Below are 20,431 nucleotides of genomic sequence, written 5' to 3'. Positions count from 1 at the left end.
AAATCACAAGGTGAAGTTTGCCCTGTTCCTGAGACACAAACTCCTCAGGGACCAGACAGCGACGACAGAGTGAGCTCCAACATGAAGCCATCACAAGCTTCCTCTCCTGCTCTCTAACTGCAAAGATGACTTACTAATTTCTCTAAACATATAGAAGTTCTCAATCTCATGCAACTAGTTTAAACAATGTTCATCCTTAAGTAGACTTCAGTAAAAAGAATGACTTGTATTTAAAAGAATCAGCCTCATTTAACGCATTCTTGTAAGGTGGTCAGTCCCCATGCTGATGACGTTAAGGACTGGCACACCACTACAGGAAATTCTTACACGCAATGGAAACTCTCCAGAGAATGATGCATGTTTGTGTCTCGTATTTGTACAATACCTAAACAACTCTGGAATCTTAACTAAACACAAATAAATAAAATCACAGCACTTCACAGCTGAATATGGTTGGAACTCTTCGGTTCTCCATATCTGAGTAAAAATGATTGTGAATATTTCTCACATTCACTAAATAACCTGGTTACAACATCCCATTTCTTTTCCAAGCTGCTTATGGGCCCTTGTCAGTTCCTATCTATCCAGTTTGAAATGGATCCAATACATTACTTCAGACTAGATTAGTACTTACAGTATCTTACAATATCTATCATCTGTATTATAGTTTAATAGGATTGTTAGTCTTATACCTAAAGCATGACATTTCAAATCACACCACCATTTTATTATTAAGCAAAGAAATCATAGTCATGTCCTGAAATGACCATCAATGTGAGGCTGACTCAGTTATCTCCAAGGGATGACTTTATAGCTTCGAGAACTGACAGATTGTTATGTCATGAAATTCATGCAGGGCACGGTATTGCGGCTGTAAATCACAAGGGCGACGCATACAGTGGCCAGCACCCTTTGGAATAATCTTTACATTCCTGTTGTGTTCAATAAGCCTCTTTGTTGAAAGATTACGCATGATGAGTTTTTTTCTCCAGGACTGGTAAGGATAGCTCCTGTGTCTTTGACAGCTGCTTATTAAAATTTAAACAAGGCTTCTTGTTGGGCATTTATCTGTACTTGTACCCCTCCAAGGAATATAAAGGACAAGCAACTCTAATCCAAAGAGTCAATCTGTCTTTTGTGATTTGCTTTAGGCGTACTTAAATCTAAACTGCTAATCTAAAAATCTGGAAGCACTATATCAATTAAAATAAATAAATAAATAAAGCCATTACAGCTAGATTGTACTAATATTTAGGCATTCTATTATATTTTCTGCTTTGTCTGACAGAGATACCCTGCTCCTGCTAACTGGGTCTATTCAGAGATCACGTTGAAAGAGCAGGTTGCACCGCAGCCCTGGGGGAAGTCCTTTCCTGCTTGGCACACACTGAAATGTTACTTTGAAGTTTATGGCTTCCATTGCAGCCCCAGTCTATGTGGAGTAAAAGATAACTGCACACATTTCAGATCCTCCCTTCTCTTAACCTCTAGCTACCGACTGCAGTAAGGACAGCAACACCTAGGAGCCCACTGTCTTTCTAACTCCATCCATGAAAAAATGTACCCGCTTTACATGAATTCCTTATTGATTGCATAAGGCCCGAAAATTGTTACCACTGCTCCCAGATGGGAGAGTTTTTAAACCTATTGCTGAGAAAAATAAGATGATGTAACTTTTTTGGCAATTTGCTGGGTGGCCCAACCAGAAGTGTCTCAGGGGACTAAAGCTTGCTTCAGCCCATCTAGCAGTAATTTTCTTGGAATATCTAATTTTCTACCTAGAAATACAACTGTGCTCACTTTGATCTCCATCTCATTTTTCAGAAGAGTCACTCTGGATTTACAATGATGCATTCATGGATTTTTGACTTATTACATTGCTTGTACTTCTGAACTCCGCTTAGGAGATGGAATACAGACTTGCATGACCCCCTGACAACATAGAATGCTGACTATCCTTACCTCTAAAAGCCCAATTTTTTTTTTTTTTTTTTTTTTTACTATGTAGTCTTGAGGACCATGATGATTAGACAACTTATAGATCATATATGCAAACCTGTATGCACCCTGAGAATCCTGCTGGTTTTGTTAATTCGGTGTTCATTTTTCTTGCCCCTATATTCTCTTCCTCTCAGCAGATGAAGTAGGCTACAGCAACACTTGGTCTTTTTTACAGCATTTTTTATGTTGACTTTCAGAAGTTTTTTTACTTAATAAGGAAATGATAAAGCAGTCATGAAATTCTAGGCTGCATCAAACAGGCTTCAAGAAATAAATAAGCATTAGGTTCATAATGCTTTGAACTTAGAAACAAAGTATATCCTTGGATTTTTCATTTTGTTTTTCTAAGAAGGTCAGCAAATCTCAGAACAGTTCAAGAAGTCAACCTCCAGTAATAAAACTTACAGTGTAAAATTAACCAGCACATTTAGCAGAGCAAAAGTGTTCTTTACAAAACAAATTATTATGTCAGCATGCATCATTTTGAGAGGATGGAAAATATATGAATAATAACTAAAGGTAATTTCCTCCCAAAATAATGTTCTAGTTTTATATCATACCTACTCAAGATCTAAGTCATACAAATTCGTACACTCACACTTACCGTGGTAACACAGACACAGAGCTTTAAAGGAAATATTCAACAAAATCATCTCCCAACTAGGGAAGGAAAAGTCTCATGTTACCGAAGCTAGGAAGCTCATTTTAACATCTTTCAGCTTTCATTAATTACTTCTGCACTACAGAATGTTAAACAGTTTCTCATACTGTATCCAGTGACCTGTTTGCTTATCCCCAAATATATAAATTCTGATCAAGTATGGATGAGTTGGTATTTTCCAAACAGACTGGAACCTTAGTTCTTCATAACAATTCCCTTCCTCCAACAGAAACAACAAATGACTGTGTACTCTGAGTACAGCTCGACTGAGGTCCTGAGGAAAGAAAGCAGATCCTTCACAAGTCTTTTCTTTCAAAATTGAATTTCGCCTCAACAATGTCCTCATTCAATCAGGGTCTATCAAAACAGTATTGCCTCCTTGCCACATTGTAGTCTACTTTCCTCCTAGGAAGGTGAAAGACTTGTCAAAGCAGATAGGTCGGATTTTTTTTTAAAGCTAGAATAATTTTTTTTCCTCATAAGTTTCCTACAAAATGAATGGCATGTAAAAAATAACCTAAGTTACTTAGAATTTAAGTCCTGTTTTCAGAAGCAATTTAAGGACTTGGAAGCCTGCTTTGTTTGCAAACTTTGTGTGATTTAGGATCTGACATTTCATACTGGAATTAATGACATCCAAGATGCAGGTACTTTCTTGTACGATGTACAGGAAAACTTAGGTACCTAAGATGGTACCCTACAGTGCTGTACCCTTTATACCCTTTAGTTGTCCTCTTGGAAAGGGGGGAAAAGAGATCTTGATCCTCTCCAAGATTTAGGTGCCATTGTTTGGATTGCAGGAAGGCAAGTACTGCTTTCAGCACTGAGACCTCTGTGGTGGTGAGGTGTGCACGTTTTCTGTAAAAATTCTGCAAGAGGTCAAGTCTTTCCTTTAAAAAGAAGTCTAGAAGAGTACAGTAAAAGCAGTCCTTTCACTCTTTTTTTTTATCCAGCATTCCATTCATCCAAGATGTGTGACACACACTTTCAGTTCTTCCTCTGCCTTTTAGGGATTTAAAGCTTCATTCCCAACACTCCCTACCCAAGTGGATACCACAACATTGGGCTGCAACAGATTCTGCAGGTGGAAAACACTCTCATTCCCCTTCATACTGTGCTGTGCATGGAAGTAGAAATAGTACACATATTGACCACTGATTCTGCCATACAGTTATTGACTGCAGCTACAACTGATGTAGTAACCTCACTTGTAATTATACTCCACTACTACACAAAATAAGACCATGCAAATACAAGACAAATCGCTTTCATCAGAGAGCTTTTTTTACCCTTTAGAAAATAAACAAATGAAACATGAGTGAAAGGAATATAACACAAGGAAAATTACTTTTTTTTTTCTCTTGTTGCTCTATGTTATGTTTAGCACGTACAAGACACCTCTGCTGTTTTTTCCAAAATGGCAACTTATAATAGGTACCTCAAGAGAAATAAGTTATAAGGGCTCTGAATGACTTTTTGGATTTATTTGTTTAGGGTGTTTGCATGACGGGTGGCCTTGCAAGAAAGTGAAAGGGCTGTTCAAGCAAAGTGAAAAATGACCAAAGTATTGTGGCTTCTAATTTATTTGATAGATGCACTCAGACTCAACAACTGCGTTTCTGTGATTCTCTGCTTTTTTTTTATTTTTCTCCCAGCTACAGTGTCCACATTTAAATTTGGCAAAATGTAACTTGCAACAAAACACAGGTCCCTTATGCATCACCTCTACAGCCTGATTTACACAACCTTGACTTACTTTTATTTATTTATAGTAATTTTCTTTCATCAGGACTGTCAATTTTAGTATTTTACTCATATCCAGATTGCAACAGACTGGAGTAAAATTATTACTAGTTTCTAGGGATTTTCCCCATGACAGAGGTAAAATTTGTATACCATTTGATTAACTGATGCAGTTCTGTCAAAAATACTTGGAAATCCCAATTTCCAAAATCCTGTCTCAGTTTAAAAGCAGTTATTCTTTTATTATTACTGATAACTAAATAAAATTAAAACAACATGGTAAGCTTTTATGTACCTGAGCAATTTTCACAATAAAAGCAAACCAAGCAAAACCAAACTGGAAGCCATTTTTTGAATGACATGCAAACAGGTAATAAAAATGGAATTATCTATTCTTAAAATAAAATTTGTTTTAAAAGAAACAAGCATACATTTTAACTCTGCATGTCAGTTAAATAGTACAGGCAGTATTTGTCCAGAAAGTAGAATGATTGATGGTAACTGGTTGGTAAAACAGAAAGAAATATAGTTTGAATTTCAATGTATTTTTTTTTAAATGCATGTTATTTCAGAAAACTCCCCACTGCAGCATGTGTGAGGACCGGTACACGCATGCAAAGTCTTGATAAAGACACATGCATGGGCTACATGTGGTTGTAGAAATCCAGCCATGAGTAAAATGGCTCAACAATTGATTGTCTTTGACAATTTTATTTTTAAAATACCCAAATGTGTATAGTTCAAATGTATACTTCCTCATTTTACAGTTTAGTTCTCAGAAAGATTAATAAATAGTATTAACAACTTATTTCAAGAAATTTTTGAAAAATACCTAAGAAAGGAAACTGGGAAAAACTCTGTGATTTTAATACAGGGAAAGAGAAACTAAAATATTCAAATACTGCAGTACAGTACATGAATTTATATATTGCCTCAAAAATAAGAACCACTTTTTTAACTTCAGCTTTCTAAAAATTTGGATGTCTGGAGTTGCAAGGCTGTACAGTAAGAGACAACAATTAGGGACTGGAAAATCCGAATAAAACATAACAGGATATGGAGTTTCTAACCTTAAAGTTGCTGTGTCCTCATTCAGACTTAAATAATTTGCATCTCACAGACATTGTGTGATCAAGAGAATTGGCAGTAGTATGTTATCTAAAGGATTATTAATATTTTCATTACAGAAACTCACTAATTGGTCCAGAAGAGTTGGAGGACAGCATGAACACCAAGGTTACAGCTAAAGCACTTTGTTAGGAACTGATATGTAATGTTATGTACTCCACTTGGACAGATATGCTGATTTTGAGAAATATTTAAATGCGGTTTTACTGTATTGCATAGGATAGTACGGGGGTATGTTTGCAAGAGTGTCCTTGGGACACTAATGTATTCTTATGATACTAATATATCAGAAGTATTTACTTATGTAATTTCACCTAACAAACATTGCACTCTTTATGATTTCAGATGTTACACTCCACAGATTTTTACACCATACCAAGAGCTACAAAACAACAGCAGGTAGTCAGAGAGCTATTAGCTGTCTATGAGTAACAGCACTTATAATGACTGTAGAAGCTATTAAAATGCAGGCAACCATAATTTCATCAGGAAAAAAACAGGTCTGTATGCAGAAAGAATATTTTTCATCTCTAGTCTTCTACTTTATTGTACTGGAGCCATCATACTGCATCTCCTTCTTCTAGTGATTGCTACACTCTCTAAGAGCCCTATAGGTCAAACTCAAGGTACTGTGTTTCACAACAAGATCAATTTTCTCAACATTTTTGCTACAGTTTAAAGACGTACACTAAGTTTGCATCTTTGATAAAATATAACTGATTTCATTGTTTTAAAAATGAGCATATCTGAGAACAACATTGACCTATTTATCTGACAAAGAAGTTTTCATATGAATTTCCCAGTCACTTTAATACCACCATTGCTAAAGATGTTAGATGGAAAACAAAATGTGTACTTCATCCAGTCCATCTAATTATACAAGTAAAACTATTCTTTTAAATATTTGCTAGTAACTTTTTCCTTTCTGTATTCATTTTCTATATTTACATTTTTTTCCAAAACTGTATTATTAAAAAAGAAAATATATGCTTTAAATTTTATTTCTTTGATCCTTCAAACTGGTTCCTTACACAGCTACTCATGCATGTTGCTGGCTGCAGAGGAGTTCTGTGCAATATAAAGTCCTTATAAACAGATGTGCTGGAAGAAATGGACCACATTTTTCTGTGCTGTAGCTATAGATAACATATATGCATATCCATATCAGAATGTAAGCATGTATCTCTATACCCAAGCAAAGATTTACTGGAAATGCTAAGGCAGCTGGAGAGTCATAGACCCTCCTCCTTCCAAAAGCAGTAGCTAATGGGACATTCATACGCTGCCTCTGGGGTAGCCATTGCTGCGTGTGTCTGCAGATGGCCTGCATCCAAGGCACAGCTTGAGCCAGCTTGGTCTATAACAGTACACACACAGGCTACATATATGCATTCCGGTGTATGAAAATCTAGGCTCATGTATATATATGAGCCTCCCTTAAATATGCAGAAAGAACAGGCATATTGCTGGACAGGTGCTTCTGCACCCAAATACATGAGGTAACTCTTCTAGCACAAACCTTTTTCTTCCTATGTATAACTGAAATTCAGAGTTACAAATGAACTGAACATAACGAGGGAAAAAAAGATTACAGGCATCTAAGACTACTTTTCAGGCCTTTTATTGTACCAAATACAAATCCCCTTTTTCAATTATCCCGAGTAAACATTAAGTGTATGGATAGAGGCAAGTGGCTAAAAGGCCCATCAGCCAGAGAATGAAACAGAACTACGTTGTGTAATGTTTGTCTTTGATTTTAAGTGCAGTTGCTAAATACATATCTCTGCAGTTTCATGCAGAAGTATTTTTTGCAAGATGACAATGTCACAAATGTACCACAGAGAAGAACATAGATGGACTCTGATGAAAGCTTCCTGCAACAGTATTTATCTACTATAAAAAAAAGTCACTAATCTGTGTTTACCAAAAGGCTAAACTGAAAAACACATGAGTAAGACTGGTATGCTGGAGGCAAGGCTGGTGTGATAATGTTAAGTGCCATGGCATCTTATCACCCAGAGCCTTTCCTGAAACCAGAGCTCAAGGCTTCTGTAATTGCCTGGCACAGCTGAAGTCTCTGCGCTTACCAGTCCGCAAGAAATAGCAGCCTGCACTGAGCTTTTCTCATTACCACTGAGTTTATATGTGTCTGGGTCCCTGGGAACTCACCAATCATGACGAACCTTGCAGTCCAAAATTATTTAACTTTTTAGTTCCTCGGTGGACTAAATCTGGATAAGAAACTTTGAGAAGTGAAAGAAACCCAAACCTTCCATCTGAGCTGAATTCACACAGTAACTGAACTCTCAACATCTCTAATTAAATTGGACTTGTCCCAAGTCTTTAACAGCAATTCTTTAAGTTTGTATGAGCTTGTACAAAAAAGAAGTTTATAACTCACCTTTGCAACCTGTCATAAAAAGGATAACATGGGTAGAGATACAGTCACATGATAATGTTTAGCCAGCAAATGCCTATAGAGTTATTTTGTACCAACCAAGACTGTACTCCATCAGGTAAATAGCCAAGCCACAAGTTGTGACAGATCAAAGTGACAGTAGACAAGTATTTTTGGTAACAGGCTCCTAAACTATCACACTGTTTAATGATCAAATGGTGCACTGCATGATGCAGACAAATTCTGTCTCTATGGAGAATAATCCATATATTTTTTATGTCGGATCTTATGAATATAGCCGCATACACTATGAATATTTAAGGACCATACGAAGGCTGGATGATCAGTTGTGAGATGCCCTTCACTTAGATCTCTATATAACAAATATAAATATTTATTAGGTTGTATTAACAACATGTATAATACTAAAACATGTATAGCTGCCTCAGCATTTTCTTTTATACTCTGTCTAGCATAGAAAATAATTTTGAACTGAAAACTTGATAACTAATGTCAAGGAGAGAATTATTTTTGCCAAGTCAGGAGAGCATGAAGAGGATGACAGAAGAGCTTATCCTCCATAAAATCTTTCTGCAGCATTTTTAAGTAGATGTTAGACTTTTATGTATTTTATGAGTAAAGTTTAGTCCATTGAATAACTATGATTATTACAATCAAATCAAAACAAATCAAGAAAACAATATAAAAAAGTCTGCTTTAGAGCACATTGTCAATTTGTGAGAAACTCATAGCAGTGATGAATTTGAAAGCAGTATTCACATTTATTGATGCATTGCTCTCAGGACAGTTTCTTTGATTTCATGGGGCAAGCCTGATTTATTCAGATATCATCTATAAGAATAAGACCCAAACTACAGTTTGCACAGGTAAGCAAAAACTCTAGAACTGCAGGTTCCCAGACACTGAATGTTTAATGCTGACTGTGGTTTTTGCTCTTAGAAAAACATGAAAAAGTTGCTACTACTTTTATTCTGTATTTATGTTGCTGGATTTTTTCACAGTAAATATATTTATACTATCGATGGACCAAATTCTCCAAAGTTTGAATAACTAACAGAAAAATCCACTCTACCTTTGTTAGGCCATCATTCACTGTATTCTTATGAAGCTCAATAGGGTCTTTCAGATAATATAAACATTATCCTGTTTATCGCTATTATGGTAAAAATAAAATTTGATTTTTCAAGTCACAGCAGAGGTAAGTCGAATATAACTTAGCTCTTTTTCTAAGTGCCTTGGGCATAAATAGGTAATCAATCATATTTAATCAATATGTTGTTCAGCCATGCAGATTCCCATGTCTATAATTCCAGCTTTATTCAAATGCTCTTTAGTCTCACTACATTCTTCATTGATTTTTTTTTCATCCAAAAGAGGCACAGAAATAAATAAGTGGTACATCTTAAAACTTGGAAATATCAATTTAGAAAAATAATGAAAAGAATCCTCTTTGACTATCATTATATCCAATATATTTCGCTATTTTTAAGGTTTGGAACAAGTCGTCTTAGTTGTCCGGGCCTCACTCTCACTGAGAATGTCCTACTGGGATTATAGGAATGGACTTCAGAAGTAGCAGAATCAAGTACCAGTTGCTCACTTTAACTAACACAGGTGCAAACATGCCATGAAGAGGAAGTGCAGGTCTTTATACACAGTTTCCATCTACATTCAGAAGTGGCAGATAGAATGGATTTAAAAGCCCTATGAGTTCCAGTTTAAAATATTAAAAAAAGCCTCTGCAACCACAATTTTGGAGATTGCAATCACATGTAAATGTTGATTATTCCTTTTAAAATGTTAAAGTGTGACAAAATGCCTCTTATTGTCAGTCTTTTCATTGTCTATGTCGGCACTGAATAAACACAAGTATAGTTGTTTCAATTTGTTTTAAAACTATTGAAAAATGTAAGTAACCATTGGGCTTAGAATAAACAGTTGAATGTGGCATTTGCTTTCATTTTAAATAGCTTGAAACGAGAGGAAGAACAGCATGACAATAAAAGCACAATCTATCTTATTGTGTGGTTCTTTTCCAGTGACTTTCTAAAAGCATTGCTCTTCACTTATTCCAGAAGATAACAAGAAGCTGCATTTGGCTGGTTTGATGAGTGAAATGAGAGGCGAGAAAGAATATTTGCATTTAAAATTGCTCTTTAATCTGGCTATCCTAGACCTAGGAGATGTACCAGCTTCCCAGTGGCTCGACAGACTGGCCTATTTCTTGCAAACAAATCATGTATCTCTTTGTAAATACAAGAAGCTCATCTATGTATTCATATTAAGATGAGTGGCTTTCTGTGCAAAAGTCTTTCTTAGCCAGCAGTAAAAAGTCTCCTTTCTTATCCAGGTATAAAAACGCAAGTGCAAGTAAAATATAAAAGCAATGTGTATGTTAGTCCCAAATTTATTCTATTTTGGTAATTCTTTGCATCTGGGGTAAGGGAACAAGTGCTAAGTCACTTCTAGACTCGCATTAGACCTCTTAGCAAGGCTCACCATAGCTCTTAAAAAATGTGAAAAAAAATATCACTGCACAGCTCATTACTAGCTTCTGATTCAGAAGGCAAACATACAGCTCCAGAGTCAAATGCCTTCCAAAACAGGACGTGAAAGAAATGGTATTTTTGGCTTGTATTTGGGTTAAGCACCCTTCAAATATTTAGCTTTAATCTTGAATGAAAAAGTTGGGATGCTCAGATTAAAATATATTGTGCTGAACACTGGCTTTATTGCCTCAGTAGATGTTCCTTCCAGAAGGAACATCTTCAGCAGAAGATCTACTCAAGCACTTCGCACTCTTCACTTCTGTACAAATCGTGAACCTCAATCAGTCATGTCCATTGCCTGTTTCATAAGTTGCTAACAAGACCTTGGCCTTTACAGTTGGTTATTCTTGTTGAGAAAAGATTCCAGAAGTCTCCCCTGAGTCTGTAAAGATGACACCAGTGTTAATTTTCCTTACTATATTTTGAGTAGGTGATAAAAGTAGATGTCCCACCCAACGAATCTTAACCTTTGTAATGAAAAAATAGCACAAAATCAATCTTACCATTGTCCTCATCAATAAAGGTGATGATGCAGGACTGAAGCAATATTTGAACTCATTTTCATTTACCACCTCCTATCTTGGTGCACTGATATAAAAACACTGTAAGATTTCTAGATGGGAAATCATCTGTCTAACAGAGAAAACTAATACCTCAGACCACAACTGTACAAGATGTAAGTTTAAAAGAGGCAATTAAAATGCAATTCCAGTACCATTCTCTCTACTCAAAACAGCTCTGCCCAATGCAATGTAGAATATGAACCTCATTTACAAAATTCATTTGATAAATCCCAAACAGCCATCTTGTTATTAGTTCTAACTGAAGAGTCTGCTGGCATTGCTGTCCTCCCTACCATCCACTGCGGGCTCTTCAGCATCCTGTGAGTAACAACACGGCTCAGTGGTAAGTCAGAGCTCCTGAAAAGTTTCAGACTGAGCCATTGCTGCCAATTCGTTGTGGCATGTATTGCTACACATGGGAAGAAGAATTAAGCAATAATTCAAATTAATTTGTGTACTGCATTTGTGGAAGAAGTACGAGTATGATTCATAATGCATTTATTGGGGAACCACACCGTGCGGTTTTCAGTAAAAAAACCCACAGCAGAACCTGAGGTCCAGAAGGCTGTTTTTTAATGAAGTTTTGAATCCTTTTCAGAAGCTAGGGACATCTTCTGGATGACAGTGTTTGTGGATCAGAGGTAAAATTATACCTCAGAGAGTAACGGGCAAAGGGCTAAGTTCAGCTTTGTGAAACAAGCGTCTTCTGAGGAAGCTTCACAGTTACCAGTTCAAGCTCCTGCTCTGAACTGCACTTTAGCAGACCTCTCCTTCTGCAGAAGAGTGTACAGATTGGTCACCCTGAACTAAGTTTAGTCACTTTGAACAGCACTCTTATTCACCAGGTTACAAACCCAGGACCACCTCTCTGATCCCAGAAGCTGCACAGCAGCTGTTAGTGAAGCTTTCCATCCAAGTTCACACACAATGAGCTGTTTTTAAAGTGAGGAAGGCTCACGTAGTAATTATTTCTTTCCTTTTGCATCTTCTAATGTCTGTACCTCCTCTTCCTGTGGGTAGTCTTCTGAAGTTTCTCTGAGATACTATCTGTGCTGCACCAAATAAAAACTATGTATCTGTTTCAGAAGCAAGTAAAGAAAAAGGTGTGAGATGTGTCACTCCCCCTTCCCTCTCTACCCCTCTTCTTTTCTGAAAGTTGTTCCAAATTATTTTCCCTTTGGTTGGGCTTGACATTCAAAATGTTGAATGTGAATATATTCACCAGAATGACAAGACTTCACTTTTCTTGAGAAACCTTTAGACGTTTGCTTTTATGGACTCTCACAAAGGCCATCAGGAAAACTCAAAATATTTAGATATTGGATAATTACAAAGGAGTGATTCAAACTTTTAAATGCTTATTCAAACCAATTTGAACAGTTAGATGTTTCAAGGTCAAACAGTCAATACAATCTCTGATTAGTAGTGCTGAGCAAATATCTAAAGATTTTTTTCAGGAAATGCTGTTTAAACATTTTTAAAAAATCTGCTGCAGCCATTCTACTCTATTTCTTGAGTTCACTTTCAGCTCAGCATTCAAATGACTATATTCTATTAGAGCAAAGAAAAATCAAAAATATCGATACTCAGTATCAATGACATTGCATTCATGTGCACAACTAATCAAACCAATGGTGCTTGCATATAGTAGGCAAAAATTGAAGTGAAATACTGTACTCAAAAATAAAAAACATAAACACATAAAGAAATTGTAATGTGCTTGTGGGTTGCCTACAAGCAGAAAATGAGACAAAGTAAATTGGATAAATTATTCATTATAAATTAGTTTTTCATCTCTAGGATTCAGTGTGAAAGAACAACAATTACACTTGACATTTGTTGCTGGTCAACAAATAGATCCACATGCTTTTACTACCCAGTCAAATATGTGATGTAGTGGTTTTTTTGGAAAGAGAAAAATGTGTTGATTATTTCCTGCAAAATTAAAAATATTTCCCCCTACAATATCATTTACAAATTCATATATAGATATACGACAGTGAACTTTTCCTTCTACCTGCACACCAACAGAGTTTTAATTATTATCTCAGTCCATAAGATACCAAGATGATTTAGATTGCAGATACAAGTCTTTGCAAAATGGCAAGAGATTTTAGTTGCACACTGGTGGATGAACAGCAAGTCAGGGGAAGCCCATATATTCCCAGCTGTGGAATATAGATGTTGAAAGGACACAGGAGGCAGAAGGATCTCTAAAACATCTGCATTTGTCCCAGAAGGCAAGATGTTTCTTGCTACTAAGTAGGCAAAATAGAAACACTAACACATTTGTTTGTTTTTATTGGAATAATCTATTACAGATAAATCCTTTAATTGTGTGTATATTTTGTGCTCCTGAGAGTGTTTTCATTCTCCTGAAGCGTGCAGTCCTGAAGCATTTCAAAATGATGTGGAATTGACTGAATGCTTTCCTAACCTTGATAAACCAGCTGCCTCAACTTCTCCTGCTTTCCATGTATTTACCATCCAGAAAAAGCATAAGAAATGTTCCCTAAAAACTGTTTAATACCCTAGGACATTTACTAGCACTGTAGATGAAAAAAAAAAAAAAAAAGATTTACTTAATTTATAATCTTAATCTTACATTACAAGGGTTCTGTTTTGAAATTTGTCACTTATGGATTAGGAAAAGACACAGTTCTGCACAGAAAGGAAGGTCTCATACATTTTGATATTAACTGATAATATATTATCTATCAAGGATAGATGTGAATTCCTTTTTTAGCAAGACTTTTATCTCATTTAAAGATGGAAAGTGTATTGAGGTAAATAATAACAGATAGTGACTTTCTTCCCCTCCTTTTTTGTAGCTGTTGTTCAGCTATGACTCATTAACAGAATGTGCGTCCCTGATTTGAAGTGGCCATGATCTAGTCTCTACTCTACAACTACAGATGGCTGAGTAAAGCTTTACCAACAAAGATTCATTTCTACTTCAATTTCCTTTCTTCTGTTCTAGGAAGACCTTTAACTGAATAAAACTGCATCTTCTCAATTATACTGTATATATAAGTATATGGTGGATGGGATGTTCATCTTACCCTTGGATTTGCCACAGCTGGAAAAAGTCAGACATCATATTTCATGGTACTTTCTCCTCTACTTGGCTCCTGTGCTTGCCATGGGGCTTGCTTGCCTTACTGTATCTTTAAGTCTAGTGCTCGTTAGTGGCTGTTTTTTGCTTTTGCTGCTTGCTGTACTGCCTATCATCTTACTCTGCTGTGCCTGGGAACATTTTGATAACAGCAACAGCGATGTGCCTAGGCTGGCAGATGGCCAGGTCATCGCTGCTGTTTCTGTGCTGCTGTACTAGACAGGCTGGAACTCCAGTGTGAACTTGAGTCGAAGGGACTGCGACCTGTGGATAAGTCCATGTGGGAGTGACACCCCAAAGATCCTCTAACCATGCATAAGTCCACACCAGAGCAGATACCTCTTGAAGTGTCTGTGGCCATGGTTATGTCTGTGCTGCAGCAGGTATATCATCTCTGAGGGTATTGTGGCCTATGGAGAAGGCCACGCTGGAACAGGTGCACCTCAGAGTGACTGTGGCTGTGGATAAGTCTATGCTGCAGTGGGTATACTCCTGCAGAGACTGTGGCTCATAGATAAGGCTCCACTTGGAGCAGGTACACTCCTAAGGCACTGCAGTCTGTGGATAAGTCTGAGCCAGAGCAGGTGCAAGGGGAGGAGTTCATTGCGATGTTAAACCTGATGGTCTGGTCTAAAGGAATCAGGGGTGGAGATTATAATGGAAATACCTTTAAATTGTTGTAACTCACAATTTGAGTTGCATGTTATGGGAATCACTATAGCAGGAACCACCTGAACCAATGGAGGACAAGCCTTACAAGAAGCAGTGCAAGTGCAGCAGTGACACAACCTGAGCTGGCTTTGGTGCCCAGTAACTCCACGCAACACACCACCTCTCCTGTCCTGAGTGACCACCATAACAGATGCAGCCCAAAGTCATGGACTAAATGAACTCAATGGACATTTTGTAAACATTTCTAGACATTTTTATGGACATTTTACAAGGGTGATCCATAGACTAAGGGAATGATATCTGTGTACTGTAAGCAAAGGATGGAAAGGGTGATGGTGGTTAATGAGGATGTATTGGATAGTGTGGGACCTGAACATGACGTAAATGATATGGAATAAGGGGTGGAGAATGTGCTGGTTTTGTCTGGCATAGAGTTAATTTTCTTCTTAGTAGCTAATATGGTGCTATGTTTTGGATTTGTGCTGCAAACAGTCTTGATAATGCAGGGATGTTTTAGTTATTGCTGAGCAGTGCTTACACAGAGTCAAGGCCTTTTCTGCCTCTCACACTACCCCACTGGCGAGTAGGCTGGGGGTGCACAAGAAGCTGGGAGGGGACACAGCTGGGACAGCCGACACCAAGTGACCAAAGGGCTATTCCATACCATATGACGTCATGCTCAGCATATGAAACTGGGGGACGAAGAAGGAAGGTGGGATGTTCAGACTGATGGAGTTTGTCTTCCCAAGTAACTGTTACACATGATGGAGACCTGCTTTCCTGGAGATGGCTGAACACCTGCCTGACGACGGGAACTAGTGAATGAATTCCTTGTTTTGCTTTGCTTGCGTGCATGGCTTTTGCTTTACTTATTAAACTGTCTTTATCTGAACCCACGAGTTTTCTCACTTTCACCCTTCTGATTCTCTCCCCCATCCCACCAAGGCGGGGGGGGGGGGAGTGAGCAAGCGGCTGTATGGTGCTTAGTTGCTGGCTGGGGTTAAATCACGACACTGTTGTTATGGTGATAGTTCCAGGAGGGAACATTAATGAGGATGACTTGAAAGCTTTGATGTTTACAGCACAATTATTTCTAACACCTCTTAAGAAAAGGTGACAGTTAGTACTGCTCCTTGCTAAATATGCATCATTGTATCAGCTTTCATGAAAATTACCTGAATTTCTGTTTGTTATGTATCTATAACACAATGTTGAATACAAATGTACATGTATATATTTATATGTAATAAAAAGTATTCAGAAGAACAAAAAAAAACCCCTTATTTTCTCACAAAGGATATAATCTGTTATTCCTAAGAACTTGCCAACAGTAATGACTGACTTTTAGTTACAATAGAGTCTTTAGAATACCTGTATTGCTCTTTCATGATGCCCTGAGAGCTAACTAGCACATCCTTCTCATATCCAAAACTAAGCTGTGAACAATTCTATGAACCCGCATCACCCAAAACACAGGTCTGCAAACACATTACATCACCCAGACTGTAATTCAGCAGCAGGAGGTAAGTAGTAAAGACAGAGGAATTATCAGCCTGGAGTCTTCCAGCTCAGAGGTACTTGATGTTCACCAGAGTTTGGTTGACATCTGTTATGAATGTATGTGGTTACTTACATATTCTTCATAGGCCTCGTGTGCAGGTGGTGGGGGTGGTCTGTAGCCCGGGACTGCCGGGGCACCCCTTGCTCGAGGGGTGGGCACACCCCTTGCCACTGGTGGGACGGGGAGGGCTCCACGGGTCACCGGTGCTCCTCTGGGTGCTTGGGCACCTCGTCCAGGTGGGGGCGGAGGAATCGCACCCCCACGTCCCCTGGAGGGAGCAAAAAGGAGTGATCAGTTTGACGTATACGTCAAGGGAGGACATGCAAGTGTTACTCCATTTTAAAGGCTCTTATATTTTTACTACTATTTAAAGTGTCATGTAACTCTGGGGTTTTGGCAGCTACAATGTCAAGCACTTTTAGGAAATATCTCAGGCAGAACTCATATTATGGAAAGGCATTATTTTTAAGCCATCCAATGCCTTTTACACCTGATCCTCTTGTTGCTTGTACTAATGAAATTCTGGATTATTGTAATTCATGGAGTTGCAGAGTTACTCCAAAGTAGTTCTAGAGGAAGAAGGAAGTGAGGAACTTTTTCTGTTGCTCTCAAACTATTTTACAAGAGCAGTCATCACTCTCATTCTCGTGTTTATTGGTGGGTGGGAGAAACTGATTGGCAGAAGATGATGCAGGATGGCAGAAACTTGTAAGGCAAAGTAGAGCAAGAGCATAAAAGGAGAGTAAAAACTTTTCTTCCCATCTAATTTAGTTCAGCACAAGGGAAGGGCAGCATGGGATTCTGTTTTCCCCCATTGTGCAGGGAGAACAGTGCATACAGACAAGCACAGCGAGGTTTAGCATCCTCCTGTTTATTTATGCTATATTATCTACCTTGCTGTACTAATTGCTAAGTCACAAGAAGCTGTTACTGGTTAAAAAGAGGTTCTTGTAACTATACCATATGAGAAATTAGAAGGGGGATATATCAGGGAAGCAATCTGTGAGGTTTTTTTCAGAGCAGTATGCTCCTGAGTGTGCTGCCCTTTCTGAAGACTGTGAGTGCCAGGTATAACCACGCGTGACACCCAGATCCAGAGCTGTGAATGGCACTCAGGTCTCCCGCAGCAGTGGGAGCTGTGGTTTGTTCCCTGTTGAGAAAACCAAACCCATAGCACTAGCTTGTGGTGTTCACTACTTACTACAAGTTTCAGTAGCGAATTTTAGAATCACAGAATCACAGAAAGGTTTGGGTTGGAATGGATCCTCAGAGATCCTCTAGTCCAAACCTCCTGCCCTGGGCAGGGACATCTTTCACTAGCTCAAGTTGCTCAAAGCCCTGTCCAGCTTGAGCTTGAACACTTCCAATGGCATCCACAACTTCTTTGGGAAACCTGTTCCAGAGTCTCACCACCCTCATCAAAAACAGTTTCTTCCCTATGTCCAAACTAAACCTACCCTCTTTCAGTTTAAAACCATTGCCCCCTGCCCTGTCACTACAGGTCTTGGTAAAAAGTCTCTCTCTGTCTTTCTTATAAGCCCGCTTTATATATGGAAAGGCCTCAATAAGGTCTCCCTGGAGCCTTCTCTTCTCCAGGCTGAACAACCCCAACTCTCTCAGCCTGTCTTCATAGGAGAGGTGTTCCAGCCCTCTGACCATTTTTGTCTCCCTCCTCTGGACCTGCTCCAACAGGTCCATGCCTTTCTTGTGCTGGATTCCCAGAGCTGAACACAGTGGTCCAGGTGGGGTTTCATGAGAGCAGAATAGAGGGGCAGAATCACCTCCCTCGACCTGCTGGCCACGCTTCTTTTGATGCAGCCCATGATACAACTGGCCTTCTGGGCTGCGAGTGCACATTGCTGGTTCATGTCCAGCTTTTCATCTACCAATATCCCCAGGTCCTTCTCTGCAGGGCTGCTCTCAATCCTTTCATCCCCCAGTCTATGCTGACAGTGGTGATTAGATAGGAGTAGGGCCTAGCACTTGTCCTTGTTGAACTTCATGAGATTCACACAGGCCCACTTCTTGAGCTTGTCCAGGTCCCTCTGGATGGCATCTCTTCCCTCAAGCATATCAACTGCACCACCATAAATATAATTATGTTATTAGCATAAATTATTAGCATAAATATTTAGCGTAAAATACTTCAGTTGCAATTTTTTTTTAATGTTCTCCTGGGATTTCTGACTGGTAAATACGGAAGGCTTCCAAGATCCTGCATCTGCCCAGCCGATCCAATCATTCAGGTATTTTGCAGGAAGTGGGGGCGAGCACTCCACTGATGATGATTTGAACATAATTTAAAAGCTGCCAATCTGTTGCAGTGATGTTCTGAATATCATTATTAAGTCAAGCCCTTCAGAGATCTTAGGTGTAAGGAAGACTGGTTTCTGAGCCCAAAAAGACTTTGATTGGAAGATGGTCATGAATGACAAGTGTAAAAAATCCTATGTATGTGCACTGTACTACTGATAAAAAATTCCATTTAAGAAGAACTGAGGGAAAACGTGATAGACAACTTCAGGTGTAAAAAAAAAAAGGTCATAGGCAAGATCAGCCAGTTCAATTACCAAAGAACAATTCCTCTGTCGGCATAAAATAAGGTACCTCTATATCCTGTTTCCTCCAAAATAAAAGTGGATTTCTTAGGACCCATCCTGAAATGATCTCTATGGACACCTAGTAGTAGCTAGGTAACTCAGATGCCTGAGGCAACAAATTTCTTAAGGGTTCACTAGGAAAAATGAGTCTGAAAGAGTGTATTAAGATTATACGCTGGCCGTATGAACAAGCAGAGCTATCTGTTACCTATATATGAAAAAATACTTGAAAGAACTCAGGAAACATTCATACACCAATGTTTTTAGATTATGCCAATGAAATTCATATAAAACTGATAACCCATAAAACAAATAATATATAATGCAATATATATATTACAACTATAATATGCATACAAAAAAAGTAATTATTTGGCAAATCAAGTTCCATCCAGACTATGTAGCCTTCTCTGACTATACTATTTTATTGACCAATGATTTTATGCTGCTGACCATACCGATTCTGTGCCAGCATTAACAGTATTCTTTCCTAGAAATATCCTTTCACTGGCTTCATAATCTGCTCTGATTTGTTGTTTGATACTTGTGTAACACCCACTGTAGCCTGTGAACTGTAAATCAGAGAACCTGGCACACCATAGACCACACAAGTTATCAGAAGAAAAAGATTTTGGTTTACTGACCATGATGTGTATGTGATTGTCTTTATTTTTTTTAAAACTATGTTTGTTTTATGATTGTTTACACTTTCTAAAGCGATTAGCATAATAGCTCAGTTTTTACCACACCTTGAAGGTGCTGCAGGTGGCACACGGATCCCTCTTCCTCGAATGCCCCGTCCACGTGCTGAATCCTCAGAACCATTCAAATATGACAGTTCTCTCAGCTGCTCCTGGCGAATTTCATCGTTATAATCCTGAAATGCAAAAGGTGAAACTTGCTGAAACTTTGTTTTTTGGCTGAGCTGCCAAACTACCCAAACCAGAAATTACACGGATGGTATTTGGGTGAATTGCTCTGCTTTATCACCTGCATGCTGAAAAAACATACAGTGGGAGTGGGCAACTACCTATAATATGTGGACAGACAGACTTCTATGTTAAGTTAAGGTGGCCATAAAGAACATGTACACAAAAAATAAAACACACAAGGCATAGAAGGCATCAACACAAAGCAGACACCAAGAACATATCTGTATACAAGATGCAAATGGACTTTCACATATGAAAGGTACTGATCTCAAACAACTTGAAATTAGATCAAAAAATGTATTTTATAAATATTTTATATTTTTTTGGCAGACATCCCTGGCTACCTTTACGCACCTAAAACACAAATTCCACCTTACATTGCATTATAGCATGCAAAATGTACACTGGAGTTATTTGACTGGATGATTTAATCCAATAGCAATTATCATCATTGAATGTAGCCTTCAGTTATTCTGTATATCCACTA

General features: G+C 38.2%; 1 protein-coding gene across 2 annotated transcripts in view; it reads right to left on the bottom strand.

Annotated features, from left to right (window-relative positions):
- KHDRBS2 (KH RNA binding domain containing, signal transduction associated 2) overlaps nucleotides 1-20,431 on the bottom strand; it is a 427,208-nt gene that overhangs the window by 107,484 nt on the left and 299,293 nt on the right. For both annotated transcript variants that reach the window (XR_015708349.1, XM_087775407.1), the window contains exons 5-6: nucleotides 19,762-19,889; nucleotides 16,485-16,680 (exon numbers count right to left, since the gene is read on the bottom strand). Coding sequence is in view for 1 of the 2 variants with exons in the window: in XM_087775407.1 (XP_087631533.1) it covers nucleotides 16,485-16,680; nucleotides 19,762-19,889 (324 nt within the window). In the remaining variant the exon portion in view is untranslated. The remainder of the gene's footprint in view (nucleotides 1-16,484; nucleotides 16,681-19,761; nucleotides 19,890-20,431) is intronic.

This window comes from Nipponia nippon, unplaced genomic scaffold (genome assembly GCF_047370975.1).
Source record: "Nipponia nippon isolate SJK-2023a ecotype South Korea unplaced genomic scaffold, ASM4737097v1 scaffold_4, whole genome shotgun sequence".
In the NCBI taxonomy this organism is placed as follows: Eukaryota; Metazoa; Chordata; class Aves; order Pelecaniformes; family Threskiornithidae; genus Nipponia; species Nipponia nippon.
Note: the sequence above shows the minus strand (reverse complement) of the source record. Positions and strands in the feature narration are given on the sequence as shown.